At 42.3% G+C, this 27,917-nt stretch overlaps 1 protein-coding gene across 1 annotated transcript; it reads right to left on the bottom strand.

Annotated features, from left to right (window-relative positions):
• sema4d (sema domain, immunoglobulin domain (Ig), transmembrane domain (TM) and short cytoplasmic domain, (semaphorin) 4D) lies at positions 1–27,204 on the bottom strand. The gene is made up of 19 exons (XM_085359846.1): positions 27,152–27,204; positions 14,422–14,555; positions 12,018–12,163; positions 11,857–11,919; positions 11,470–11,568; positions 11,273–11,366; positions 11,000–11,116; positions 9,346–9,497; positions 7,451–7,641; positions 7,153–7,309; positions 6,804–7,026; positions 6,473–6,585; positions 6,153–6,325; positions 5,955–6,001; positions 5,166–5,540; positions 3,163–3,384; positions 2,121–2,333; positions 1,895–1,986; positions 1–849 (listed from the first exon to the last, which is right to left on the bottom strand). Exons 2-19 carry the CDS (start codon positions 14,516–14,518, stop codon positions 820–822), a joined length of 2,604 nt encoding a protein of 867 aa, XP_085215972.1. The 5' UTR covers positions 14,519–14,555; positions 27,152–27,204; the 3' UTR covers positions 1–819.
• Positions 27,205–27,917: the final 713 nt, after the last annotated feature.

The following is a 27,917-nucleotide window of genomic DNA, read 5'->3' as shown; positions in this document are numbered from 1 at the left end:
AGTAAAGGCATTAACTATACATGATTTTCAAAGAAAATTCTTGATTATATTTACCATCTGTTCACATGTAATTTAAACACTAGAATGTGTTAAACTTGAAGGCATCATGACGTAAGCGACAGCATTTAAACAGTTTATTTCTGCTACAGCGTCAAATATGTAGTCACAGTTTTAATGTGAAGAAAATAACAGATGAAAAGCAGTGAGTGTGACAAAAGTTTCCATACTTGGGCTGAACTGCATTTCTTTTAAGATAAATTTTGCATTTTGATGGCATGTTGTTAAAAGAGCTACAGGCCCGATTCCTGCCATCAAATCCTACGAATTGGGTTTTGGGCTCGATGATTAAAGACATTTTCACTCAAGATTATACAAATTCCAAGTAGCTATGATGGACTTGACAGAAGCTTCTGAAGCCAGCGAAGGTGCAAACATCTTAAAATGAATCTCACAATAAACATTTGACATGTTCCATCGCTTTAAAAATGCGAAACATTCCTTACAAGCACTGCTCTCAGGACGTTTGACAGAAATGTATTTTTGGTACAAAGGCAGCCCACGTGTTCTCAGATTGATGAGCTTCATCTCCTTGCAGAGTTTGGTCGGAGACTCCCACATTATCACTGCATATAGGTGACCCCAACCCCCCCAACTGCCCTCACCCCTGCAGGAGGCAGATTGTAAATGTGTTGCTTCATGGTCCCCCAAACTCCTATCTAAGAAGTGGCATTGTTGTTTTTTTGACAGTTTCAGTGTCAAAGGTGTGGTCCACCTGGATGGAGGACCATGTTCGCAACCAGATTCAGCCAAGTCAACTCTTCACAGAGCTCTGTGGTCATCACAGCTTTCCTAAAGCGGGAAAAAACACAGCTGTACTACGCAAGCAGTGCGATTTAATTACACAAGAGAAATGCTGGGAGTAGTACTGATGCATTTCAACAACTGCACATGCAGATGGGGAAATAATTGTTTGATCCCCTGCTCACGTCCAACGAAGGTAACAGTCTAAGTTTTATAGTAGTATAATTTTAATGGAGGCAGACTATTAACCAAAAACCCAGAAAAGACACATATATAATGTAAAAGAAGTATTTGATCCCCAAGCAAATCATGACTTATTACTTGCCTCCATTAAAATTAAACTGCCATAAAAATATGACACTTTCATTTATTTGTAAATGAGCAAACTTACAAATTAAGCAAGAGATCAAATAATTATTTCCCCCATTTTAAAGCCACGAGAAAAGTACTGAGTCATTGACTTTAAAATTCTGTAATAACCAATGCACTGCTTTTAATCAGCTTAAGTATCTGGCGATACTTAAGTTAACCCATTCGTGACCTACAGGTATTGTTTTCTCTCTAGGAAGACAGACTGATATTAGTTAGATATTAGTCAAAAATGTCCAGTAAATTCAGCAACATCAAGAAATTTAGGAAATTTAGTTAAATGTCACAAGACTCACACGTGCCTGTATTGAAGGAGGAATCTCATTAGCAGCTTCTCTAAAAGGAACATAAGCTTTTAGTTACTCATGCAATTTACAAAATATGGTTAAAAGAACATGCGATTCGTACAACACCGTTAGATACATGACGTTAAAGGCATTTAAAGCTGTAGTCAGGTTAATGATTGGTGTATTTAAACAAGTGCACTTCAAAGCTTCAAAGCCCTTAAATCAGACCCTCATTTCGTTTGAACTAGCTCTTTCTTCGCATCCCTCGTTTCGTGTTATTGCTGCTATAAAAACCTGGACTTTGCACTTCTCCAGTACTCTTGACGAAAACAGCCTGGCAGCCTAAAGCTGAACATGCAGAGCAGGTTAAAACCGACGCACGTGACACAAACACAATCCAGGCGACTGACCGGAGAAGACAGCACACTCAGACCTACCCAGGCCTTTTCCCATTTCTTTAGCAGTTGCTCGTGCTCTGCGAGCGCACCTCTCCACTGGCTCAAATCTCGGGTTGGAATGTTCTCTTCATCTGTCGAGCAACAACACGCTTTATGGAAATAAACCAGTGCAATTATCCATCTCTGCCAATGGAAACAGCCAGTCCAGAACACTCCCAATTCCATTCTGCATGCAGGACTATAGTCAATATTTTCCACCTGATACCTCCAATAGAGAGCCGGAGGTCAACTTCAGACACGTCATTTCCTGTGCTGGCCTCAGCAACACAGTTATACCGTGCGTCCTTGATCAGCGGCCCCTCTTGGAGCCAGCTGCTCACTAAAACCTCCCTCTGACCAAGCGGCCGACGGTACTCCTTTATGGGGGTGTCCAGACTGTGCCCGTTTACTAGCCAGTGAATGTGGACATCACTGGGACCTGTGGGACAGAATTGATGTTGACCTCTGATGTTTAAGGCACCACTGAGACATGCATGAAATACTTGCCTTTGGTTGGTCCACCTGTGGTCATCAATCAGTGAGCATGCATGCTGCCTGATCTCAGGTCTGATAGGCAAACATTTTCTAATTAGTATGTATCTGTCCTCTCTATGGAGCCCTTATCTTTTGAAAATACAACGGATGATGATAGTTTAAAAAAAAAGAAAGAAAGAAAAACAAACAAGGGTTGCAAACGTTTTACATTTTTATTTTGCCTCCCTACCAAGAACCACAGCCCCATTACGTCACCTAGTTTTATGTACATTGTCAAATTGTATTTTTTCCCCATATATACAAATATATTTACATTTGTTTACAGGCACAAAAATGATCTGGATAAAGAAAAGTGAACCCACTAAACTTTGTTTTGAGGAAAGATTCTTAATATCCTGGATAAGGAGGATCTGTCCGTCCGTCAGAGTGTGGTCACTGGACCCGATCACTGAGTTTTCCAGCTTAATGAATCCCAGCTTAATCTTTTTAAACATTCACGTTTGCTTTGTTTTTTTAATGAAATACTCTTAAAAATGGAGGTCAATCGTTCCCACAAACAGAAAAAAAAAGCAGGGAGGATCACTTGTTACACACAAACAGGAACTCTGACATGCTCGCACTCACTCCCAGTTAGCTGATGTTTGCCAACATGCGAGATGCAGGAGAGGAGAGTGAATGTGCGAGAGTGATGGGTTAAAAAGCGAAAGGAAGAAATTTCTGAAGGATTTAGATTCTGGGGTGTGAGCTCAGCCTACGTCACATGCACCACTCACCCAGGGCGAGGCAGAAGAGAAGGAAGGCCTCCTGCGCGTGAACCCCCCAGGCCTGGTCCTTCAGCAGGGGAGGCAATAGTCTCACTTCGGCCTCCCGAGCCTCCGCGTTATGGGGCTTCGTGGAGGAGGGAGAAGAGGAATGGGGAAAGGAGGAAGGGAGTGCAGAGGGAGTGCTACCTCCAGAAGAGGACAGGGAAGATGAAGTGGCGACAGGAGAGGAGGCTGTGAGAGGGAGTGACGGAAGAAAAAGTACTGAGGAAAAAACAAGAAATTCAAACAGGGGCTGGCATGCAAACAGACAAAGGGATGACGAATGAATGGCCTAAAAAGTTCAAATCAGCTGCAATAAATTTAAAAAAAAAAAAAAAAAAAAAAAAGTAAAAACAACAAGGATGAAGATCACAACTAGTTAGACAAAATGTTACCACAGATGTGACTCATTATAAATAATAATTCTCTGAAAATTGTCTAAAACTGAAGGCTTTATAAAATTACAATTAAAAAAATAACTTCTGATGTTGCCCCCCTTTTTTGTTAATCATGTCACACTGTACATTTTTACATTATTAACAGACCACATATGGAAAGATCTCCGACAAGGGTTAATACACAGGACGACCAGAGTTGTATCTGTGTGGGGAATGTCGATTTCACAGGAAGGAAAATAATAATAATACTAATAAAACACGAGAGTCTGCACGCAGGAAACACAGTGGTACAAACAGTTTGATTCCTTCTCTTACTGCCAGTTCACTGGGAGAGATTAACGCCCACATGCTCCGGGTGGTGACGCTGTGCTAACCTAGGCTACAATATACTGAGCAACTCTTCCCTGAGAAATCAATGTAATACTGAAGCATTCACTGTGTAATGAAGTATTCACTGCTTTAAAAAAAAAAAAAAAAAAAAAAAAAAAAAAAAGTAAAGAGATGCAAATGCTTCAAATGCCCCCCCCCCCCCCCCCTCAGGCTGTATAGAAATGTGACTGCACTTTGGAAAGCATCACAGTAACTTACCAATTTGGTAAACAATGTTTCCAATTTGGAATGTTTAAAAAGAAAATTGACAAAAATTCAAAAAAAGTAATAGCTTTTCTTGCTGGGCTAAGCTGAAGGAGCTGCAGCTTCCTTGAATACAGTTGTTTTTTTGCTTCTTTTTTTTGCTTCACCATCACCATTAGCCCTAAAATCAAACAGCGGGAGTTAAAACTCTACAACCGAGCGGGAATGCCCGATCTGGGCCTCGGGATTCTCATGCCTTACAAAAATGTTGTGCCCTGGACAGAAGCTGCAAATGCAGAAAAAGCGCGGCCCCCTGCGCTCTCTGTGCCGAGAGGAGGGATCAAGTCTCTTGTGGCTAGCGTTAAGCTTCTGCATCTGCATCTGCATACTGAATGTCCTGAGATCCACAGTCCACATCAAAAGGTTTCTCCTTGGAGGGGCTTTCCTCTCCGAAACTGAGAGAGGGGACGCGACCGTTCCCGCACTCCGGCTCAGTTTCGTACCCCGTGTCACGGAGTGCCCGGAGGTTTTGAGTGGTTTGGCTGCCGTTCTGGGTCGGCTGCTCGGCCATGTTAATTTTCTCGATCGCAGAGGTTTCTATTAAACCTGCCTCACAGGCCCTGTACTCGGTCTGATGGGCGCTCTTGTGGCTGCCAAGTAGAGTGGCCCGCAGCCTCAAGCAGGGAGCTGGAAGGTACTGCATGTAGCAGTTGTACACCAGCGCAGCCATGAAGAGGAGGAAAAACAGGAGGAAGAGGAAGAGGAGGGCAGCGGTGTTGTTGTGCTGCAAATACTCTGCCGAGGGGTCCCGACTGTCAGGATGGGGGCCTTTGGAATTAGTGGGAAGAAGATTTACCTTTGGCTGGAGCTTGACTGTGCTGCTGGGGGGCGGGGTTAGTGACGCGTCGCTTTGGGGAGGGGAGGGTGGTAGGACTGTTGCTGCTGTGAAGCTGGGAGGGGCAAGGGCTGAAGTTAGTGCGGCTTTCTCCGTCTCTACTTTACCTTCAGCTGCACCCGTGGTAGCTGCATCGTGGCCACCAAGGGTGGTGGTGACTACATGCCCCGCCTGGTGCGGCGGTCTGGGCAGAAGATCCAGAGTCAGGGTGTATCCGGCCAGCAGGCGGCTGAAGTTCCTGCCAGCAGCGGGAGACCACTCCACAGACCAGCACTCATAGTACCCTTGGTCCTCTGGAGCCACGCTGTAAATGAGGAGCCCGTTTTCGGCTATGAGGTGGAAGCGAGAGGCCTCGGTGAGAACCGAGTCGTTAGATTTCCACATCACCTGGGCCAGGTTGGAATGTACCAGGCACGGCAGCTCGGCAGAGCTCCCCAGTTTCACCGCCACATGCCTGTAGTCCTTCCGAAACAGAACTGGCACTAAAAATAAGCAAACAAAAGAGACAATTGTGAGTTTTAGATACTGTCTGGTCTAATGGGGACAATTCCCAACACGAGGTACAAGTACCCACACACTGCAGTAGGCAAGAAGTGTAAATAAACTGGGTGGACCTGAACAGGTTTCAGCAGAAAAGTTAACAGTTAACTAAGAGTAATGGATAAGCTGTAAAAAAAACAGCAGCCAAAGGGAATTTGCAAATGATGAAAACCGATAAGTAACGACCAACAACAAAATGAATGTTTGACATGGCATGCAAAAGTTATGGCTGACTTACGGTCACAATCTCTTCATCTATGCATAACTTCATCTGAGTCACAGTTTAAATCACACAGCATTGTCCACTTTATAAAACTGAAGCCTGTATATGGGTGTGTGAGCATGTTGAGGCCTACCTGAAGGACACATGTTTGCATCACCTTTCATGCTCTGGATCAGCCCCCTGCAAGACATGCATTGTTTTTATGAGTCAAAAAATACACATGCACAGTGCAATAACTGCACAAAGACTGTAAAGCAGGTCAAGCTGGAGGACGAATCAGTGCACGTGTGTTTTTAGCTTTGTTTTAGTGGCATTAAGAGTGACAGATTACCTGAGTGTTTGGCTGGCAGTGTCAAAGATGTTGACACATGTGGCAGTCTTCGGGTGCCAGGCGCAGTAGGGGTCTCGTGCCAGGATGCAGTCCACACACGATGAATACCTGCCACAGAAAGCTGTAGGAGACTGGACTACACCCAGGTCTGACCCAGCATACAGGCACTGTGTCTGTGGAAACGCACATGAACCACAAAGTTAATCGCATATTTATCCAAGTGACTTATAAAAATGAGCCAACGTGATCCATATTTCACATTTTCTTGGTTTCGTTCTTTACTCATCTCCTAAAACTCATTGACAATAAAATAAATTGACCTCTGAGGACAGCAGCAGGTTTTTGATGGGTTCAGCGTTCTTCAGGAGCTGGATCTCCTCCACAATATGAACCTCATCTTCAACCAGCACCGACTTGTGCAGGACACCCTTATCTAGAAATGAGAATAATAAAAATGTCAGTTATTCTGCAAAGGTAATCGCAGGAAAATTGGACTCTTTAATACATTTATCTGCAAGTTTGTGGCGAGTCGTGGCTTTCTCACTGCACAGACATTCAAAGTTGACTGACTCAGATTTGCATATTTGCCTGATAAACTTCACAAGGAAGTGCTTGTAACGGCTTCATTTTCATTTCATCTTAACTGATCACCTGTTCCAGTGAAGATGACGTCATAAGTAATTTTGTCAAGTGCTTGGACCCTCTCCACGACAATCTGGGTGTAATTGACGTCTTTGGTGATGAGGCGGGGCCTGTTGTGGATGGGCAGGATGGGATCCTCCAGCAGGGGGTGGTCCTTAACAAACTGAAGGGTTTTGTCGGGCAAGTGGAGCGAGTTGTTCATGTTCTGCAGTCGCATCTGGTTGTTAATACACTGGTGTGGAAGACAAATAGCGATGATGTTAGTAATCAACTTCATATGACCAACGCATCCTCTTTTAATTAACATGATTACTATATTGAGTAGATCACATCTTGATTACTCATGGCATCTACTTACAGCTCCAGGACGTGGAGTAGGAGTAATGCCGTTGTACCGTACCCACTTTGTGTGGGACTGCTCCACCGTGGCCTTCTGCATGTACTTGCCCTTGGAGAAGACGTCTTCCACATCCTTGATCTCGTAGGCACACACGGCTGACAAACCCACGTTACCCCTAGGTGCATATGTCAGGAAGAGACAAGGAGAAGAGTGAAAATGAGGCAAGGGAGTGAGTTTCGAGTTCTGCATTAGGCTGGATGTGAATGCTGCTCTTTGCTTGCTTGTTTAACGCTCCCGACCCAAACCAATTCCAAACCTTGAAATCACTGACCACTGAGAGGTGAAGACTCCGTAGATGACCGTGTTTTTGCGGTCTGTCCCCTTCAGGATGAAAACGTCATGAACCACGTTGAAAACGAAGTTGAGCTCAGGCATGGAGCACACCAGCTTGGCTTTCAGAAAGGACGTCCACTTTTTCTGCAGAGTGCGCTGCCCTCCAAGGTCGCCCTGTCGTGACAATATTGGAGATATTTAGCAGTGAGGGATGAGAGGGCAGCTGGAGCAGAGAAAGAATTTCCACTTTTCCTAACATGCTAGAAACGCTGACCTTATCCAGCTTAACAAGGAGCTCTGAGCATTGCGCCAAGTGGATTATGCACTTTCTTGCCCTACATTTTGCCTCTCAGGCAACATACAGGGATCCCTGACTGGGGGTGGAGGATTACGTGCAAATACATATATGTCTAAAAACTGTACATCCATTATTGCTTTTTTATTTGGTAACAGGAAACAAGACTAAAAAGAAAAGATGTAGTTACAGTTGCATTTACCCACTACAGGAAAGAGGTTGAGCTCCTGACCACGTGGTGCAGAGACAACAACCTCCTGCTAAATGTCAGTAAGACCAAGGAGATTATTGTCAACTTCCAGAGAGGCCACACCTGTCACCCCCCATTGACCATCGACGGCGCTGCGGTGGAGAGGGTGAGCAGCACCAAGTTCCTGGGGGTGCACATCAGTGAGGACCTCTCTTGGACCACCAGCACAGCATCACTGGCCAAGAAAGCACAACAGCGCCTCTACTTCCTGCGCAAACTCAAGCGGGCAAGTGCTCCACCACCCATCCTGACTACATTCTACAGAGGCACTATTGAAAGTATCCTCTCCAGCTGCATCACTGTGTGGGGCGGTAGCTGCACTGACTATAACAGAAAAGCTCTACAACGCATTGTGAGAACAGCTGAGAGGATAGTTGGTGTACCACTCCCCTCCCTGCAAGACATTTACACCACTCGCCTCACCCGCAAAGCCATCACAATTGTCAACGATGCAACCCACCCCGCGCACTGTCTGTTCAGCCTCCTGCCCTCTGGAAAGAGATACAGAAGTCTCCACTCCCGCACTACCAGGCTCACCAACAGCTTCATCCACCAGGCTGTGAGACTGCTGAACTCTCTTCCCTCCCGACTCCCAGCCAGCAGAATCACCAGATTGGCAGAAGTATAGGAAGACAGATTGGACTCTACTCCCCCTCACCCACACACACTCTCCAACAAAGAAACACTCTCTGAACCAAGAACTGAAAACATTCCTGACTTGCATTGCAATTGCACACACCTGCAACTATATATATATTTTTAGTATTTCTTTTAGCACTATTTATATTATTATATTACTATTTATTACTTTATTGTTAGGGCTGTTTTTGTTGTGCATCTGCACCTTATTGTTGTCAATGTCTACGCATGGGACAGTGTGAAACGTAATTTCAATTCCTTTGTATGGCAAGTACATTTGAAGAAATTGACAAATAAAAGTATTCTATTCTATTCTATTCTATTTACATTTTCAAAGCAGTAAAACTTGAAATGAATAGTACAAAAAGAACTATCCTGTTTGTTATACTACTAACTTTGAAACATTACAATACGCTGTTATGATGTATGTTGCAAGTTAAGTGCTTGCACTGGAACAGTGTTTTATATTGTCCACGTGCCATGGGTCTCTGCATGTGCATGCTCCAATTATGAGCTAAGGTTAAATTTTTTTAAAAAAAAGAGGCAAAGGGAACTGGAAGGAGGAAGAAAAAAAGGAGAAAAAAAGACTTGCACAAACATACATACGCAAACATGCAGGACACAGGAAATAGTGGCTAAAGATGGATGGATTGATAGCGCTGGTATGTGCAGATGGCGCACAACGTGTACTGACCTTACAGACACGCGCCACCCTGGGGATGAACAGCTTGCCAAAGAATTCGTATTCCACCGACACCTCGGTGAAGAAAAAGTAGATTTTGTCGTCCTCGCCATCTGCTCCATTTTCCCCTTCTCTGATCACGTCGGCGAAAACGAAACTGGGTTCTGGGAGGAAAGCAGAGAAAGGTAAAAAAAAATCCTGGAGGCCACCAGTGCTACCCCTCAACCTCCTAGTAAATTTTGTAAATTTTGAAAATACTAGGTCATTTTCAGCAAACCTGACCTCTGACGTTGAGGTCCACGTCACTGAGATTTTAATTCATCCAAGATTTAGATACTAGATGCATCAATGCTATCAATTTCAAAATCCTATATCACTTTGTTCTCGAGTTCTGGATGGCATTTCCTCTGCCTCCAGAGGCAATTTTTAACCAGCAGCATATGTCCTTCAATGCACATCCATAAACAAATATCTGGGACTGCTTCCATTCGTGCAATATCTCTAAAATTAGAAATATCCTGTCTCAGAGTGACGCTGAAAACCTAGTTCAGGCATTAATTACTTTAAGGCCTCCTTTTAAAAGGGAGTTTTTCCTTCCCACTGTCACCAAAGTGCTTGCTCATAGGGGATCATATGATTGTTGAGGGTTTTTCTCTGTATGGATTATTGTAGTGCCTACCTGACAATATAAAGCACCTTGAGGCAACTGATTTTGTGATTTGGTGCAGTATAAATAAAACTGAATTGAACTGAGTTATCACATTCACAAACCTGGGTGTCCTGCCTGGCGGAGTGACGACAATACCCCATCAGCCTTTTACGGCCAAGGGGTAAAAACTTTAGACTGCTCCCTTATTTCCCAGGGGGTTGGCACAGTGGATGGATGTCCGATTCTGCGCAGGGTTTATGCCGCATAACCTCCCTGATGCAACCCTCCCACTTACTTGTGACCCCCTGAGACTGTGTCTCCTCCCAGAATCAAACTGGGATTTTTCACAAGTAGGGTGATATGGTACTGTAAAAAGTCTCACTGTATTCCTAAAGGTGGGATTAAGAGTCCTAAACTTTGATTAAATAAGTATGTGACACATTTAAATCTGGCACACAGGATGGAGATAATTTGGGGATCTCCCTCTGGTGACGTGTAATGCTGTGTTCATATCAGCAACAATATCATAAAAGAGCCAAGGCCAGCTGTGTCACTCTTCATCATCATCTTTGAGCGTGTGTGTGTGTGTGTGTGTGTGTGTGTGTGTGTGTGTGTGTTTGCGTGTTAACATGGGAGCATGACAGGTTGATACTTCACTGGTTTGAGGCCTACTCAGCTTTGATCTGTCACACAGTCACAAATTGGTAGCCGTGTAGTTAAAAGCACTGCTGTGTTTTCTACACGGCCTCTAATTACCAAGAGGAAGGAGTTGTTTTTTTTTTCTTGGTGTTGTAGTCGATGTATTTTGCCAACCAACAAAATACATATGTGAAAGTGATGCTGCAACAACAGGTCAATAAACTGCAGCAAAGAAGGGATTAGATCAATCCAGATCCATTAACATGAGTCAGTGGCACTCGGGGGACATTTCTACAAGATGTTTTCTCAACCTTCAAAACACATTTTTAAAAGCTATTCTCCCAACAGCCTGACAATCGTTTAGTTCATTCAACTCACCATTAAGCCATGATGTGGAGTACTCTGTCCTCAGCAGAGACTGGGTTGGGGAGTATCTGGATATAATCGGTTCACTGCCTAAGAAATTATAAGCTGTCCCCGAGTACAGCACTCCATCTGATAGGAAAACAGAGAATAAAACATCAGAAAATTATTTTCCTTCTCTAAAAAAAACAAAACAAAACAAAGGGGATTGTTATGAATTTCACTGCAGCCATAACCAAAATAAGCACTTTATGAAATGAGATGAGAGAAGAGCTGGCCTCAACTCACCAGCCATGACAGTAGTAAAGCTTTGCGAGGGGTCAAAGGAGCACTTCCCTCTGCCGTCCTCGGGTTTACCGTGAAGTGAGAAGTTGCCAAAGTACTGAAAGAGAAGATTACTTATGAGATGAGGCGGCGGTGTTAATAAGTGAGTTTAAACAGTGAAGTACGGCGTCTGGGTAAAGAGCGGTTGAAAATTAACCTACCAAGTAATCACACTGAGGCTGAAAGGCGTGTGTGCCGCAGACATACAGCCGCGTGTCATCTACTGCTTGGAGCACTCGAATGTAGTTTAGACACTCCCTCTGAAAGAAGAGGGAACAAAACAAAAGGAGAATTATGACCTTGTGGTTACAGTTCGCCCGTCTAGAGTTAATGTTAGACATTTTCAAAATTAAATTACATAACTTCAGTTATTTAATTTTGTCTTTCAGAAATTTGTCTTTTTCTTTGTCATCAGAGTATACATTTTTGAACCGTCACCAAACCAGTGTTTTGGGAGGTCACACTGATCTTCGGTTGCCAAATTCTAATCAGACGGACAGAGCAGCATCCATGCATGCATCCCAGCATGTAAGAGCTGTTAAACTAACCTCTTTTGATTTTCCTTTCAGCGTGCACATATTCATAGATTTTTCTGTAACTGGCCACGGAACCTTAAACAAACAGGAATAAAGTAAAAAAATATTATAATCCAGATTATTTAAAACATCCCTCCACATGCATTACCATGAATCGTTTAAGATTTAACTACCTTCTTGTTTCTGACGCTCACATTCTTCTTGCTGAGCTCAAAGATGGCCTCCCTTGCTCCCACATACAGCGCATCCCTTTCTTCACTCAGCAGTAATGTGGAGTAGTTGAAGATGCCCGGCTCTGAAAACTCCATCAGATCTAAATCTAGCAGAAAAAAAAAAATCATCATAAACCATTTTTTTACTCAATAACATCTGTATTTAACTGTAGTCAGAATTTAATTTACAGCTGATATGGCTGATATGTTGAAATGAGCATCTGTACAGTAGAACTAGCTGCTTTGAGATATGGACCCACGCGCAGGCAAATAAATATTAACCAAGCCACAACAGTTTCAGCTTTCACATTCAGTCACAAGGGACAAAGTGCTAATACCCACTGTACACTGCTCTGTTTAAATTAGTGACTAGTAGGTGAACACGGTCGAACATTAAGTAGCTGAAGAGCGAGACGTTTCTTTGAAGGTGGAGCTAAACGGAGATCAAATGGACTTTTACTCATCGTGGACCCAGACACACGACTTTAGGTACATTGTTGCTGGACATTATCATTCTCTAAAACTGTCAGCGTTGTGTTTATGGTGTTTCTGTGGCCAAAAACACTTAAAAACAGCTTAAAGTTTCACTGCAATAAGCTCCTTATTTTGATTCTTGGGCTCTACTACAGTAGCTTTGCATGACTCACAGTGCAAACTAATCTTCGTTCAGTTTAAACTGTATTAGTGGAGCCTTTCAGTTCATCAACTATCTGAAACAAGTCGCTTTAAGCTCCTCCTTCTTTAGGCCAATTTTCTTCTGATTGGCTGCCCAATTAGAACAGCATGTGGCTGGCACTGCTGTGCTCACAGCCAGAACTGGTCATATTAAGCACAGATGAGATCCAAGAGAATAAAATCCTATGTGAAACCAAGCATTCATGAAGCAGTAAGTGAATAAAGCTCACTACATTTTTTACTTTATTTTATGATTCCCAAAATTTTAGAACTAGGCCAGGTCGCACACCCAGGCTTGTGTAGCTGTACTGAGCGAGGTTGTTTTCTCCCCGTCCTAATAGCTGAGAGGTTTGCTGGATGAGGACCTGGAACAAAACAGCGCGCTGTCTATTTGCAGTTTATGCATCAGAAGGTGTTCAATAAACCAAACGTTTCAGACCCGGTTTTGAGAGATACTCGAAACCGTGTGAAACTAAGGTGAAACTAAGATAACAAATACTGGAAACATTGGAAAGTCCGGTTGCTCTTTATTGCGTCATTGGCTGTTTTTGTGCACAGCTGTGCATTCTTTAGCCAGCTGAGTGAAACTAGGTTTGCAGGAATAATCGGGAATTATATGCATCCACACACACAGGAGAATAAGGCAACACACTTTAATACACTTTAAAGGGACTCAAGTGTACACATGTAAGCAGGAACATTAACCAATGACAGATAATGAGGCCAGCAGAACACTATTTTCTGTGCTGTAACCGACCAAGTTGCATCAGTTCAGTCAGCAACGACAAGTGAGGCTAACGAAAGGTTTTAAAAAGGATGAAAGGAAGGATCCATGGATGTATGTATGGGCATTCTAGCTGGAGATACTGGCAAGACAAGTCCCTTGTATCTTGAAAAAAGGCCAAAACAAAAAGGGAAGTCAAATTTTCTGTTACAGAGTCATCAGGACACATCAGCGTTTACAGTGTGGTCAAAAAGGCCCCAGACCACCTCGTAAGCAATTTTTGTGATCGCATTACAGTGCATCCCTACAGCTGCTTAGCACTTATAATCACATCTTAGAGTCACACCTTTGTGCATCTCTGGGTACTCTGCATTAACATTATATAAATGAAAACTCTCATTACACTTTGCGTTGTGATTGATGGGAAAACCTGGGGGGAAGAGTTTGTGTTTGGATGGTTGTGCCAGGTGCAAGTGGGCTCATGTTGCAGGTGCCAGGTCATAAACACTGCCACCATGAAAGCAAATACCCTCACTGACTGACTGAAACAGTGACTGTGACCCAGCGAATTGAGAAACATGGTTAAAGGGTGAGCCGCGCTTGTTCTCTTGCAGAGACAGAGTTACTTGAAGCTATTTCTGTAAACGGCAGCTTGCAAACAGCTTCTGCCTGACACACACACACACACACACAAAAAGGGATCCAACTTGAGGGTCTGTGGTGAGGTTGTCTCAAGGTAAAATTAGGCGACAGGTGTTGACGTCTTTGCTTCACAGTAGATTGCTAAGTTATAACAGAGCTGTGATATATTAGAAAGTAATACAGAGAGTGCAGTTTGAGTTCACCAAGCACTGAAGTGAATGATCTTTATCACGTATTCGTGTTTCAGACTAACAAGCATTACATTCTTACATTCTCTGATTCTATCATAATAACCAGCCAGCGGCATGTTATTTCACGCCTTACCTTGATGTCTCCAGGAAGTGCGAGGCACACCGTGGGGCCCGTGTGTGGAAACCTCCAGGAGCAGCCCCAGAAACACCCCCAGCACGCCAAAGCCCATATTAGATTCTGATAACTTTGGAACTGTGAAGTTTCCTCTGCAGGGACACACAAAGACAGCGAGTAAAGCCACGCGCAAAAACCCGTTCTGACAAAGCATTTCATCACATGCCACAGACAGATCGTATCAAGCGGCACAGATGCTAAAAGGGAACAGGTGTCAACTCTAGTTCCCTCCCGCTAAGCTATCAGGGTTCATCCTCACACACAACACAAGCACACAAACAAATCAGAAATCAAAAATCAACTTTGACAAAATGATTCGATCACTTGTTGGCAAATAGTTGCAGCACTTGAAAGACTTTTTTGTGCGGTTAAATAAAGAAGAACAACAAATGTGAAGTTGAATGAGCTATCAGAGGAGTCAGTGAGGAGGAGACAGAATGAAGAGGCTGCACACGATCTAATATGACTTACAGTAACAGAAAAGTTTGTTGTTGTTGTTTTAAAAATAAGCACAAAACCACAGACACACACACCCTATCCGGAAGATTAAGGAAGAATGCAGTGTGTGATTTGGTGTGAATTACAGTTTGACATTTTCATTTGTTGTTGTGCGCAGACGGACGTGCCATCCTGCACCGCGTTATTGTTGAAGACTCAGACAGGTGTATCCGCTTGCCTCGGGCGATGATGATGATGATGATGAGGAGGATGACAATGACCAGACTGATGACAGCATTCCTGGCAGCTACCAGCTCTTATCAGATCCGGATGTTCTTTTCCATTTGTCAATTTGGAGATCGCTGTGATCAGTCTTCCTCCTAACAGCTCAGGCCTGCTGCTTTCACCTCAGGATGAGCCTGATAAAGCCTCCATTAAGCTGCTCTGTGTGCCATTTACGTAAATGTAAACGTTTCCAGGCCTGTCTCAGGTGGCTGACACTGTCACATGAAATAAACCCAAACAAATCATATTTTTGTGTGCAGCTCTGAGCTTTGAAAGTCACACATTGCCGCCGCTTCTCTTCCTTGAAATGCTGTGTCATGTTAGCATAACGAATAATACTCTGGTGTGTTCAGTCTTTTTGTTGGGATTCTTCCTTCAAATCTGAAATGGTTAATATCCTACAGTTCAACAAACCCACATTTCAAAGTTGGCAGTTTTAGGTCAGCAGCAAAGCTGGGGTAAAAAAGCAAAGCTTTAAAGCTTAAGTAAAATATTAAAATAAATCTCTAAATCTGTTCTCAATCCTGCTTGTAAAACACGCAGCGATTGCCAAATTTACTGCTCTGCAGGGGACAAAACGGAAAAAAAAAATGCAAGATTTGAGGTCAATATTATGACTGCCAACCAAACTCTTTCTGACATGAACGGAAGCTGGTTTACCTGATTTTATTTTATAAATATTAACACGGAAACAACATTACCTCTCAAAGTGATTAACGGACATAATGCAATTGCAAAGCTCAAGCACCGGAGCCCTGTTGGCGGATGGGCGCGTGCAACTCGCTGGTACCCTGCTTTGTCTCACTCATTTAACCCTTCTTTTACATAATTGGAGCAGACTGCTTACTGAGGCCTGCATTCCCTGTGTTATGTTCAACTAAAGCCAGTATTGTTGTAGTAAACAGGAAGCAGGTGGGTCAGGTGCTTTGCACAGTCGTCTCCTACGGAAGCGTATTGATCACAAAGCCGGTTTTTCTGGTTTGCACAACGGCACGATGAATGAAGTGGAAGCACCCATACAACACCGCAACAAACAAACCAAAACCAAAATAAAAAAAACGGGTGGAGTAGTCACGCATGGAATGCGATTAAGGGTTATCAGATGTCTCGTAAGATAAGGATTAAATTTCAGGTGAATACCCACAAGGCGCCACTTTGAGCAAAATGTGCATAAATGTTTTATTGGGTCGTTTGTCCTCATTTTAGACCTTTTAATTAAAATGATAGAACATCGTTTAAGCTCAAAGAACAGATAAATCACTGTCAACTACCTTTTAATGACCTACAAGCACCATTATGTCACATTCAACTCAAATATAGGTTAGTAATTAGTTATTCGGGGGAGGGGGTGATGCATCATACAGCAGCACATACAGCCAATCAATGGAGCCCACCCCCAGCTGCAGAAAAAGAGGCAGGATAATAACTGATTATTGATTTGGTTTTAAATGAGAACAAATGGCCCCAGAGGCCATGGCCCTCTTAATAATAGGTCCCCCCCCCCTTTTTTTTCGGGGGGGGGGGAAGGTTTCCACCAACCTAATCTGGCAAAGATGGAATTCCATCCCGGCTTCAGGCATAGCCATGGACTCCACTCTGCTAAAGAGGGGGTCAAATACACAAGGACCTATTGTTTACTGAAGATGAGAGTAGCCTCCACTCTACTCCCACTCCACCACCCCCATCACATCCACATCATCACTGCAGAGCAGCCAACAATGAACAGTGAGAGAGAGAGACATCACTTCTCCCTCTCATCCCGGTCTTCTACAGCCTTGCCAATGTCTAAATGCCAGGGCAGCTTACCCACGAGGAAAGCCCAGAGCCAAACTAGTGTTTTCAAAGATCACACAAGCTCAGGAGCTCTGGATGCATCCCATTAAGATAACACAAACTGCTGGATGAGCGCAGCTGAGACTGTCTATGTTCGACCAAAAAGGACGGACATAACAACAGTGTGAAAGGACGAGATAACAATGCTTAATCTGTGCTGAAGACCCCAGGCACGCTGAATTTTTGGTTTTTGTGCCTTTGAAAGATATCCTCTCATACCAAATTCCATAAATGAAAGCCTCCAAATACGTTTAATGCTCCATCTGTGCATTCCCGATGCCGCCCATCACTATTCCGAGTCAAAGGCAAAGTTTAAGCTTCAAAACCCTCTGAGAGTCAGTGTTACAGTAGCAGAAAGCGCATACTGGCAGCTACTCTCTCCTGCTTTGAGATTTAGAGGAGTGGCCATACTGGCCGGGGATATTTAAGACGGTTACCATGCTGGCAAGTCTCTTTGAGGCCTTTGTATTCCCCTCTCAGCTCCTTTGGCTGGGCAGGGAGGTTGACACCTGCTTGGGGCCTTGGGGTTCCCAGCACTGTGCTGTTAAATGGGCACTAATATTGGCAGGCGGCCCACTGAGAACAGAGAGGCAGAAACAGAAGCTGAGCATATCTGCAGTGTGAACTTTGAATGTCTGAGCAAAAGTAAAAGGAGAAGAAATAACAAATTCAAGTCAGTTTAAATGAAAGTAAAACGTATGTTTGCACTTCTTTTAAAGGACCAAAGATGTGTAATCTTATTTAGCTGATTTATTCCGTTTCTTATTTTGCTTAACCCAATCACTTGAGGAAAACAAGCTGCAAGTTTTTGTTTTTTAATTTGTGTGTTTAAAGTGAACATTTTTAAAAACTGCAGTTCCTCAAAGAGCCACTCGAACACTGCTGCAGTAGTGAGTCAATCTCTATACACTCCAATGTTAAAGTAGTCAACATTTTTTGTCTGTAGAGCAACTTTTTGCATTGACAAAAAGTAATGCATGTAGACGTCCGCTATCAATGGGTATGTTAACAGAAGAAATTTTTTTTACTGCCATAGTTTTGTGAGTTACTCACTCAGTGATTGTGAGCGATAGATTCTGTTGTGATCCGTGTCTGAGGTGGAGCTGAGTCAGCAAAGACCCCGACTCATCCTTCGTGATCGATTTGGAAGAACAGGCTGACATCTAACTCTCTAATGAAACGGTAGGCCGACTTGTCACGTAGCCACACATGGCAGCTTTGCCACTTGCCGCTTCATTTCCAATGCAGAGAGTGCAGACAAGAGGCTCCGCATCCTGTGAGCAGAGAGTGGGGCAAAGATTCAGAGCGCAGTCGAGGGTGACGTGAGGGAATTGGACATTCAGTGCCTGCCAACAGCTCCAACTCCTCACTTCTTTTTCCCCTCTTTGCTGGATCTATTTCCATGCACTCACCCATCATCAGCATCAATGCACAGAGATGCTCTTCTTCCTTTGCCGCAGGACGTCAAGAGCCTGCAACTCATTTTTTTCTGCTCCGTTTGATGCCATTACACCAATGTGCCTAACCACGCACAAAAACTGTGTAATGGGAAATGTGCTCTAAGTAGCTCATTTTGTGGGGAGAATGTCTTTTTTCAGGATTCAGTATAACGCCCCATCTCACAACAGTAAAGAATCCTTCCAATAATTTCCGGACCCAGAACACTTCTAGCACGGGCCAATCTCCAACTCCAATACTCAAAAAGCTGTGGACTCCAGTCCACAACTTTTCAAGTAATGCCACTAACAGACAGTGAAACAAACAGAACAAACCAATCACAAACCCTTCTTGGCAGACGTAATCAGCAGGACCATCTGTACAGTATCCACCCAGCTGTGGGAATAATGATAACGCAGCACTAAGAGTGCATGATAACGAGGCAGCTTTGCACAGGGCTTGCTAATAGACCTGCCCTATCATTTTATGTCATCTAGCAACAATGGGATGATCGTAGAAGAGAAGTTATTGTGCATTGTTGTGAGGATGACCTCATTAAAGCAATGGGTGATGTCTTCAACAAGTCACAGTTCTCACAATTTGCATTCCAATCTTTCGTCATTTTTTAGATTAAACCGCATCGGTGACCTATTAGCTCACCACACATTATCCTTCACATATTATTGCACATGAAATGACTAATGTGACCTTGACCTTAAGCTTGAGCGAAGAACCATTAAATTATCACTGCGTGCAAGTTTGATTAAAGTCTGATCAATACTGCAGGAGAAGTAGTGAGTCTTTCAACCTCTTTTTTTGGTTCCAGCAAGAAAAATGTAAAAAATTGTTTCTCTTCTTCTCCTCTTTCAAAACCATCTGGTTTTCTTTATGGCCGAGGTATTTCTTAATAACTTCAGCTGTATGTTGTCGTGCTATTGTGAAACATATTTGTATTTAAAAAAAAAATAAAAAAATAAGCCAGAGGTCTTGTATTTGAAACAAAATACAGAGACCACAGAGGATGACACACTGATGGGGACAGACGTCTGCTTCAATGTCATTTACAGATTAAAAGGAGTTTAGCAATAGATGTGGCAGAAACACGAGCTTGCTCACATGCACACATGATAATGCCATCCGTAGGCATTAAATTGCTCCTATTAAACCTGACAGGGACCGTGGGGCCCATCTTAAAATACTGCCAGCTGTATCTGAGTTTTGGGTTGCGTGAGCTTCGCAGGCTGATGAACCGATTTTGACATTCTGAGATGGCCAAGGCTTTACAGACACGCTACTGGCTCCAGCTGACTATTACGCTTCGATCAGATGATCAAAGATATATTCTGTCCCCTGTTTTATGTTTTCCCCACACTAATGGGAGTCATCTTAAAAGACTACAGCACTGATTCAGCATTACAGGGCTATAACAATCTTATTAAAGATGCTTTCCTTGTAAAACATCTCGCGCTTTAAATATATGGACTGTTTTTTACTGAATTTATATATGGACATTTAAACTAAATAAACTAGAGTTTATTTACTCTGGTGCAAATCGGTTGATGAGCTTGTTAACTTGCATCTTTTTTCCCTGAACTGGTTTCCACGTGAACCAAAATGAGTCACTACCAATCACGTGAAAGCATTCAGTCTGCTTATTGGCCATATTGGCCAGCTAAATCTGCAGCCAACACCATGTACTCGTGTCACATCAAGATTAGATCAAGGCTGAACTGCTCTGGAGTTTGTTTGGAAACAAAGATGACCTCCAAAGGGTATCGGTTGTTTTGGTCTACTGAGTGCAATTATCAAGGTCAAATCAAAGGGTAAAAAACAAATCAAGGTAACAGTTAATACAGGTTTGCACTTGTTTGTTTACTCGGGTCTGAATCAGTTGAGGAGTTTGTAAAGTTGTACCTTTTCCCTGTGATATGGTTTCTTTTCACACAGAGAAAAATTTCCAAGCGAACCAAAAGGTGTCACTATGAATTACATGAGTACATCCAATCCATTAACTGGCCAGATGTGTCTGGGGCGGCAGCAACAGAAGTACAATTAATACACAAAGACGGCGTTCTGGGCTACTGGAAAACATGGAGAATGTCCATTATTTCACAGCTAGTTGCTAGCCTATAATGACCTTTGCACACCTACTCTTTTCTATTAATTTGAAAAGTTGAAATAACAATTCACGTAATGTCAGGATCTCCATTTTAATTATGCTGCATTTGTAATGTGGTTTCATGTTTGTGGGCTGTCATGAACATTTCCTGATTCCATTTTTATTTTTTATTCAGGGAACTAAGGTGTGTGATTCCAATTAACTGAAACAGAACTCCTGTAATTTGTCACATTGTATCCGGTCGTTAAGTCTGACGTCACTAGCCGTGTCTGGGCCTAAACTCCGCTGCAGGTCCATATATCAAACGATCACTATGGCATTACTGAGAGTTGAAAAACTGTCTAAAGTCTTTCATCTTTAATAAAATGATCAGCGTTCTGCTCTACCAGGTGTAACAATTGAGTTTAACATCCAGGCATCCATGAAAACGGAATTTATGACATTTAACGGAGTTAGAAGTTAGAAGCTAGCGAGCTAACTTCTATCTAAATACAATATAGCATGTCCTGACTGCGGGGTTTCGGAAACAAATTAAAACGTACAGCTCTGTTATCACTTCCAACATAAATGAAAACAGAAAACTAAACAGCAGTGACGTTTGTAGGGTTACTGAAGTTGGGCTAGCTGGTATATAATGATGCGCTACGTGACCGCTAGCGACACAGCTATGCTAGCATAATATAAACAAGCTAACTTTTTTTTACACTCAATAAAAGTTAACGTGAGTGTTCTCGTGGTCAGGAACAAATGTAATCGCATGGCAGGATGCTGCAAAAGGACCAAACTTCAGCCAGGAGAACAACTGAGATAATCCATCCACAATACGAGGTTAGTCATTCATATACTGCTGCATGGGCTGGGCTGTAGTTACATCGTAAGGTTTTAAAAACTGAGCTTAAATAAATGATTAGTGGTAATAAAAGCCGAGGGAGGTCAGCAGTGATCACTGACTGTTTTAGAAGTTTTTGGAGATTAAATAGAAGAAAATACATAACATTAAACATGTTAACAACACAAAAGCCATATTAAACGCAGACTACTTTAGACCCGGAAGTAGGGCTGCTCAATTAATCGAATTTTAATCACGATTACGATCTGGGCTTTCAACGATCATTAAAAATGACTGAGCCGATTATTAGCCCCTCCCTCATGCTTTACTCTCGCGCTGCTCCATGTGGCAAATCAAGCGCACTGCTCTGCATTTCGAACACGCGTCACAACAATTAAGAGGACCCGAGGGAAGCTCGGAAAGCTAAGCAGAAGTTATTTGGAGAGGAGTGGACTGCCGTTGGTTGAAAAGAGAGGTAAAAAAAAAAAAAAACTTAAGTGGTGTGGAAACATTATGGCTTCGCGGAGTCAGACGTGGATCAAGTAGACACAGTGTGTAAACTTTGCTATGGTGTCGTAGCTGCACCACAGAGCAACACTGCAAAGTTTACATTTTTCATTTATTTCTTATATTGCAAACATTTGCACTGTTATCAGTATTTGCACACTATTTTATATTATTTTTTAAAGTCATTATTCAATACATTGTTATTGTTAAACCTTTAAAGCCGGTCAGAGCAGCATGCTCGTTTTGTGTAACTATTTTTAAATCCCTGTAGAACCTGAACGCTAAGCTAGCACAATAAATATTTTTCCATATGAAACCGGAGGAGTTGTACTTACATCTTATGCCATCAGCTTGTCCTCGGTCACGGTTTCCTTCCACATATAGCTTTGCAAAAATTGCATAAAAAGCGCTTGCAGGAACAAAAACATAATATTCCAGAAACACGCTTTGCCGATCCGATCAGCTGTTCTTAACACTTCCCACATTGAAAAAGACCAACGTGAACTATCGCAAGTGACGTCATTTTTGCGCAAAATGTAGTTTTTTACTTGTAGGCCTTAGAACTCGAATTGCACTGCTGGAAATAGTTTATTTTGATGCACATGCATATTCTTTGCAAATTTGCATCATAGGATTTGCATCATAGGATTTCTTGCAACTTTTTTGTATTTAAAGTTTTGAGGGATAAACCTCTTAAATTTCTCCAAGTAGAAATATATGTAAAAACAAAAACGATTTTCAATTTTTTTTGTAGTTTATTGCACTTTTTTGCAATTAATGTAGTTACTATGGACTTAATGCATACACATTTTTAAAATATGGGCTATAACAGTTGTATTGATGTATAGCAACTTGAAATGCTCCCACAAATGGCACTACAGCATGTAAAAAAATAATATAAGCTCTGGCGGACGAAATAAATATCGTCAAATAATCGTGATCTCAATTTCAGTGAAAATAATCGTGATTATCATTTTTGCCATAATCGAGCAGCCCTACCCGGAAGTAGGATTCGTCACGTCATCACTGAACAACCGGATTAAGTTAATATGAGTGATCCTTTATGTTTATAGTTATTACTCAAAGTTAACCCAGCTGTTGTAGCTCACTCCTATAAGCTTGCCTGAATTAATTAAACTTTATTAATTTAGTGTATCCAGTATCCATTTTACCAATAATTCAACTTGAACTGCTGGTTCTCAAGCTAAGATTTGTGCTTGTCAAAGTGAACAGTCAGACATGTATGAAGTATTGCTCCACCAATCCTGCAAACAGACTTTGATGTGATTAACTTGGATGCGATTTGCTTAACTTTTCAGGATAAATCAGCACAGCAGTTCAAGCTGTAGTTATGGTTCAAGCCATCTGGATTTCACTGAGGATTGACTTCAGCCTACAGCTCAGACTTACAAAGCCACCTAGTAAAAGCCCCATTAATTTAACAAAGTCCTCTGAAAGCCAGTGAACAGCTGTACGACCTCTGCGGCACAGCTGACTATTGGTCATATGGGAGAAAAAAATCATCTTAAAACTGCAACAGATGATACAGCAGTCACTCTACATTGTCCATGGTGATCTCACTGGGATGTGCTGGGGGGGGGGCGCGCTTTAAGATCAAGGATTATCAGCAGGATGTATCAGCAGGGTTCACTATATCCATTTACATTAAGACTGAATGTTGACAAAAAGTGTACACTGTCCTCATTTCTGACCAAAAACAGGCTAAAAACCCATAATTTCTGGGTTTCATTTAGTTAAACAAGGTAGAATTAAATTCTAGGTAAACCATCGATGACAACCCAAATGTCTAAATTGAGGAAAAGAGCTTGTGTGAAGGCAACACTATACAGGGGACGCAAAATGGAAACCCTCCTATATAATTACTAGTTGTAGGGCCCCTGTTGAGCTAGCCTGTCGACCTAAAGTGGCCACAGCAAAGGCAAATGAGGGGTCAGGTCCAGTAAAGGGTATATTTAGTCTGCCGATGGCAAGCTTTTTAAAAACAACACGCCCTTTCCCTAAGTCACATGGCTCTGGAAAAACTTCCCTATAAACATACAGGCAAGTGAAGTAAGCTAACTAGAGGAACAAGGATTACTGTGTGGTGTTCTCTGTCCAAGTACTGAATGTGCCTCTGTAGTCTAACATGAAAACATAATCACCAGGCTCTTTTTCTTTTAATTAAAAGGAGGGAAAAAGTGGAGGAGTTTTACTATTGACATCTGTACTGGCAAAAAGAAAAAGGAACTTCTGGTGATCACCAAGAGAATATATTACAAATCTGAAATTTGCTGTTTTTTGTCATTATTTACAAGTGTTCAGAGTTTGTTTTTTTAATACAGCAATGGTAATATTATTGGTACACAGTGCAAAATACCAAACTATTAAGAAATGCTAAGTGCTGCATTGAGAATCCATCTAATTTTTTAAGTGTTGCCACTCTGTCTGAGGTGAATAACTTCAATCTATAATATAGTTTGGGGTCACACAGAAGCCACCGCTCGCAGTAAAATCATAAACCTTTCACTTGATGTAATTTCCTTGAGGCTGCTGTGATGGGGCACATACTGTGAGACTATTTTGGGAAGCCCAGCTGAAGGTCCCAAGCTCGTGAATGGTAGTTGCATTGGTTGTAGTTTAAAAGAAACAAACAAAAAACCCCACCTTTTTAAAACAGCAACAGCAAAGGGCAGGTGACTTCAGCACCCAGAGTGGGATACTTCTCTGCAGCTGGATTTTAAATCAGCTAATGTTAGCCAACATGTTAATGACTTTTTCTGTTAAGTGGTTAAAGAGTGCAATAAGGTAAATCCAAAACAAACAAACAATCTTCCAAATTGCAGTTTCCCACCAGTCAAGGAACATTCAAAATTAGCTGTAAACATCACTGAAACCTTGCTATATTTTCTTCCGCCTTTAAAGAGGACCCCTTTCTCTTCTGCCTCTCTCTCAAAGCACTCTTCAGCAGGCACTGATTTCACGGTGGTAATTTTGGCCCGGCATAGACAAAACCCTCCTTTGGAGTGCTGTGTGAAAACTCATCCCATCGCCCACAGGATGCCACAACACTAACAGTGTGTCCTCCTGAACTTGGCAAACCAGTACATAAAACACTAATTTCACCGTTTCCTTCGCAGCACTCGGAGAGGGATAAACACGGAGCCAAGAGAAAAACTTCAAACTCCTCTCACACCAATTTCTCGTGATCTGGCCTGCAGAATTAGGTCAAGTGTTCACTTCTCACAAGTGGCGCATACACAGTTTACAGTGAAAGTAGCAGATTAAAAATAAATCCAATACAAAAGGTCCATTTGTCACCAGCTGACTTTAATTATAACAAATGTTTAAATATTCAACCGACCGCCATACGCCCCCTGGCCTTATGCACACTGTAGATAGTTTTATCATGTGACTGTTGTCCTATCTAAAGTATACATATAACATAATAACTGAAATAACAATAATAAATAAATGTATAAAAGAAACATGAACAAGAGGAGCCTACAGAGCTCATTTCGGAAAAGCAGTGTGTTTGGCACAACAGTGCATTCAGATCATAATTCTGATAGCAAAAAGCTGCCGAACAGGACAGGATTTAAGAAACAACACCCCCCCACAAAAACGAATGTTTTCACCAGCCAAAATGGATTGTAACGCTACAAATTCGGTAATAGATCACAGCTGATTTAAAACTACCTCTACAGGAATAAACTACCATTTTAATGCATGTCTTTGGTGAGCGGAACATTTGTCAACACTTTGCTAATCAGTCCTATTTCTGTTAAGCACTTTTGGTGTTGATCACAACAGCTGAAAGAGGTGCGGGCTGATGGCTGCGGCTGGAAACTGCATTATGTTGATAGGCCTCGAGCTGCTGAGGGGGAAAAGCAAACATCCCACAGGTGTTCGGATTCTTTTCATAATCGAGTGTGGCTGAGCGACGCATCCTGTACTGACAGTTTGCTGGGAGCGAGGCTCCTGTGACTTCACTCCATGCTGCCAGCTGATGTTTTCAGACTTTATCTCGTCAGGCCTCCCTACCTGGAACGCTAACTTTGTGTATTTTGTGTACGTTTTAGAGCAGAGATGAAATTGCGGCGATTGTGGTTCAACCATTCACTCTCACATTTAGCAGTTTCTTAAGGGAAGTGGTTTTCAAACAGTCTGTCGAGTCTGCAACCACTGCAGGTGGAGCAGGGACGAGCAGAACGAACGAACACTGAGTGAGGAATTTTTCAAGAGAAAGAAACATTTAATTTCATGAAAATTAAAAAGAAAAAAAAATGAACTACTTCTTTTTAGCTTTGGTCTCAGATTATAAATGAACACGTTTTAGCTCAAACAATTACTTACGGGTCTGTAAGTAACAAAAGAAGAGTTTATTCTTGCTTTACTGGTTTTGAGACGAGAGAAAAAGACGCTATGGCTACTAATTTTAGTATACCTGCATCTTCTATCCCATTTGGTGATTCTGCTGCTCTTGCAAACCGTAACCCCACAAGCTCAACACAGCTTTGAAAGTTGCTTAGAAAGGTAGTGAAGCTGGGCATGCTAGCATTTAAACATGCAGAGCACCAAAACAACACTTCTGCTCTCCTGTTCAAGTTTCAGAAAGTTGATAAAAAGACACCACCCTCCAAACGCTTTCAGGTGCCAAGTTTCTGTCTATCTTCAGCCACCCGGACACCACTTTGGCATATGGAGAAATTCAAAGCTTGACAGACCTGCCGTGCCTAGTTACGGTAGCTAAGCTGTGACTGGACAATTGCTGTCTGGGGGGGCCTGAGTAAAGCCAGAGTGAAAAGCTAGTTGCATGTGTACACAATACCCGTCACTACATGCATCATTAGATAACAGTAATTAAGGCAACGCAGACCGATAACTTGCTTCCAAGCAGACGCAGAACAGAAGAATCACGACTGGAAAAGCAAAGAAACACCGAATCTCATAGAGGAAAGCACAAGGGAATGATGGGTGGGGGAAAAAAGGAAGTTGCAAAAACAAAAGGATTCAAATCAGAATCAGGCTGTCCAAGTGAGATCATGCAAGGGAAACGCGCACACACACACACACACACCAAAAAACAGTAAAGCCCCAAAGTGGTTACAGGGGAAGGGGGTTGGAGAAGGTTGGAGAAGCATGCAGCATTCGTGTTGAAGCCTGCAAGCCAGCGAGCAGTGCAGTGTTGGTCTGCACAGCAAACAGGGAGGGGAAGGAGGGAGAGGAGTTGAGTTTCTGACCTGTGAATCCTTAAAGGATGCGACGCTCTTCCTCCGGAGAGAATTATAAAATTCTCAAGCTAGGGAGGGGGGGAAGAAGACAGAGAGATCAGACATGACATTCATGTAGTGTGTGAGAGCCTACAAGAGGAAGAAGGTTCAATGTGGCTAGGTCTTTTTTTTTTTTTTAGACCATGGTGACACAGATATAGTGATGATTCAATGCAAACCATGTTGTATATTCAGAATGACAGTAAATAACATTTATAGAAAGATGAAGCAATAGCCACACACACACACACGCACACACGCGCGCACGCACGCACACGCACGCACGCACACGCACGCGTGTGGATAATCATTTTTTAAAAAGACAAAACAATTATATAACAACTTAAATATCCACAAAGACTGTATTATCATGGTGATATCATATTAGAACCAATAGTGAGCGGCCAGTTATGACCATTAACCTCAGCTAAGGTTCCACTTCCTTTCCAGCCTTGCATGTCAAACAACCACATGTAAATAAAGAAGTATTTGCTCTTCCACACTGAATTTTATTTGCTTTGTGTGTGCTAATCTCATCCGTCACGGCCAAGCCTCAAAACCTTATAACTTCTGTTCTGCATAATTTCTAAAGAATCATCACTTTAATAAAACGACAAAAATGTTTAATTCTGCATCAGACAAAACGCTAAATTAAATCTGTTCCTTTAATTTCATAAGTTTTAGTAAAGAAATTTAAGTCCACAGCTTTCAGGCTGTATTTTGCCATAGCAGTGCT

The sequence above is a fragment of the Diplotaxodon limnothrissa genome, linkage group LG7 (assembly GCF_057381915.1).
Source record: "Diplotaxodon limnothrissa isolate DT_005_m linkage group LG7, D_limnothrissa_male_GT1.1, whole genome shotgun sequence".
Lineage (NCBI taxonomy): Eukaryota > Metazoa > Chordata > Actinopteri > Cichliformes > Cichlidae > Diplotaxodon > Diplotaxodon limnothrissa.
Note: the sequence above shows the minus strand (reverse complement) of the source record. Positions and strands in the feature narration are given on the sequence as shown.

Bases quoted from the DNA above. Each gene is read 5' to 3' on its own strand.
- sema4d (XM_085359846.1), bottom strand. From the start codon at position 14,518: ATGGGCTTTGGCGTGCTGGGGGTGTTTCTGGGGCTGCTCCTGGAGGTT. The intron at 11,920-12,017 runs GTAGTTAAATCT...TGTTTGTTTAAG, and splicing joins TGAGCGTCAGAAACAAGAAG to GTTCCGTGGCCAGTTACAGA. The intron at 1,987-2,120 runs GTATCAGGTGGA...GTTGCTCGACAG, and splicing joins CCTCCGGCTCTCTATTGGAG to ATGAAGAGAACATTCCAACC.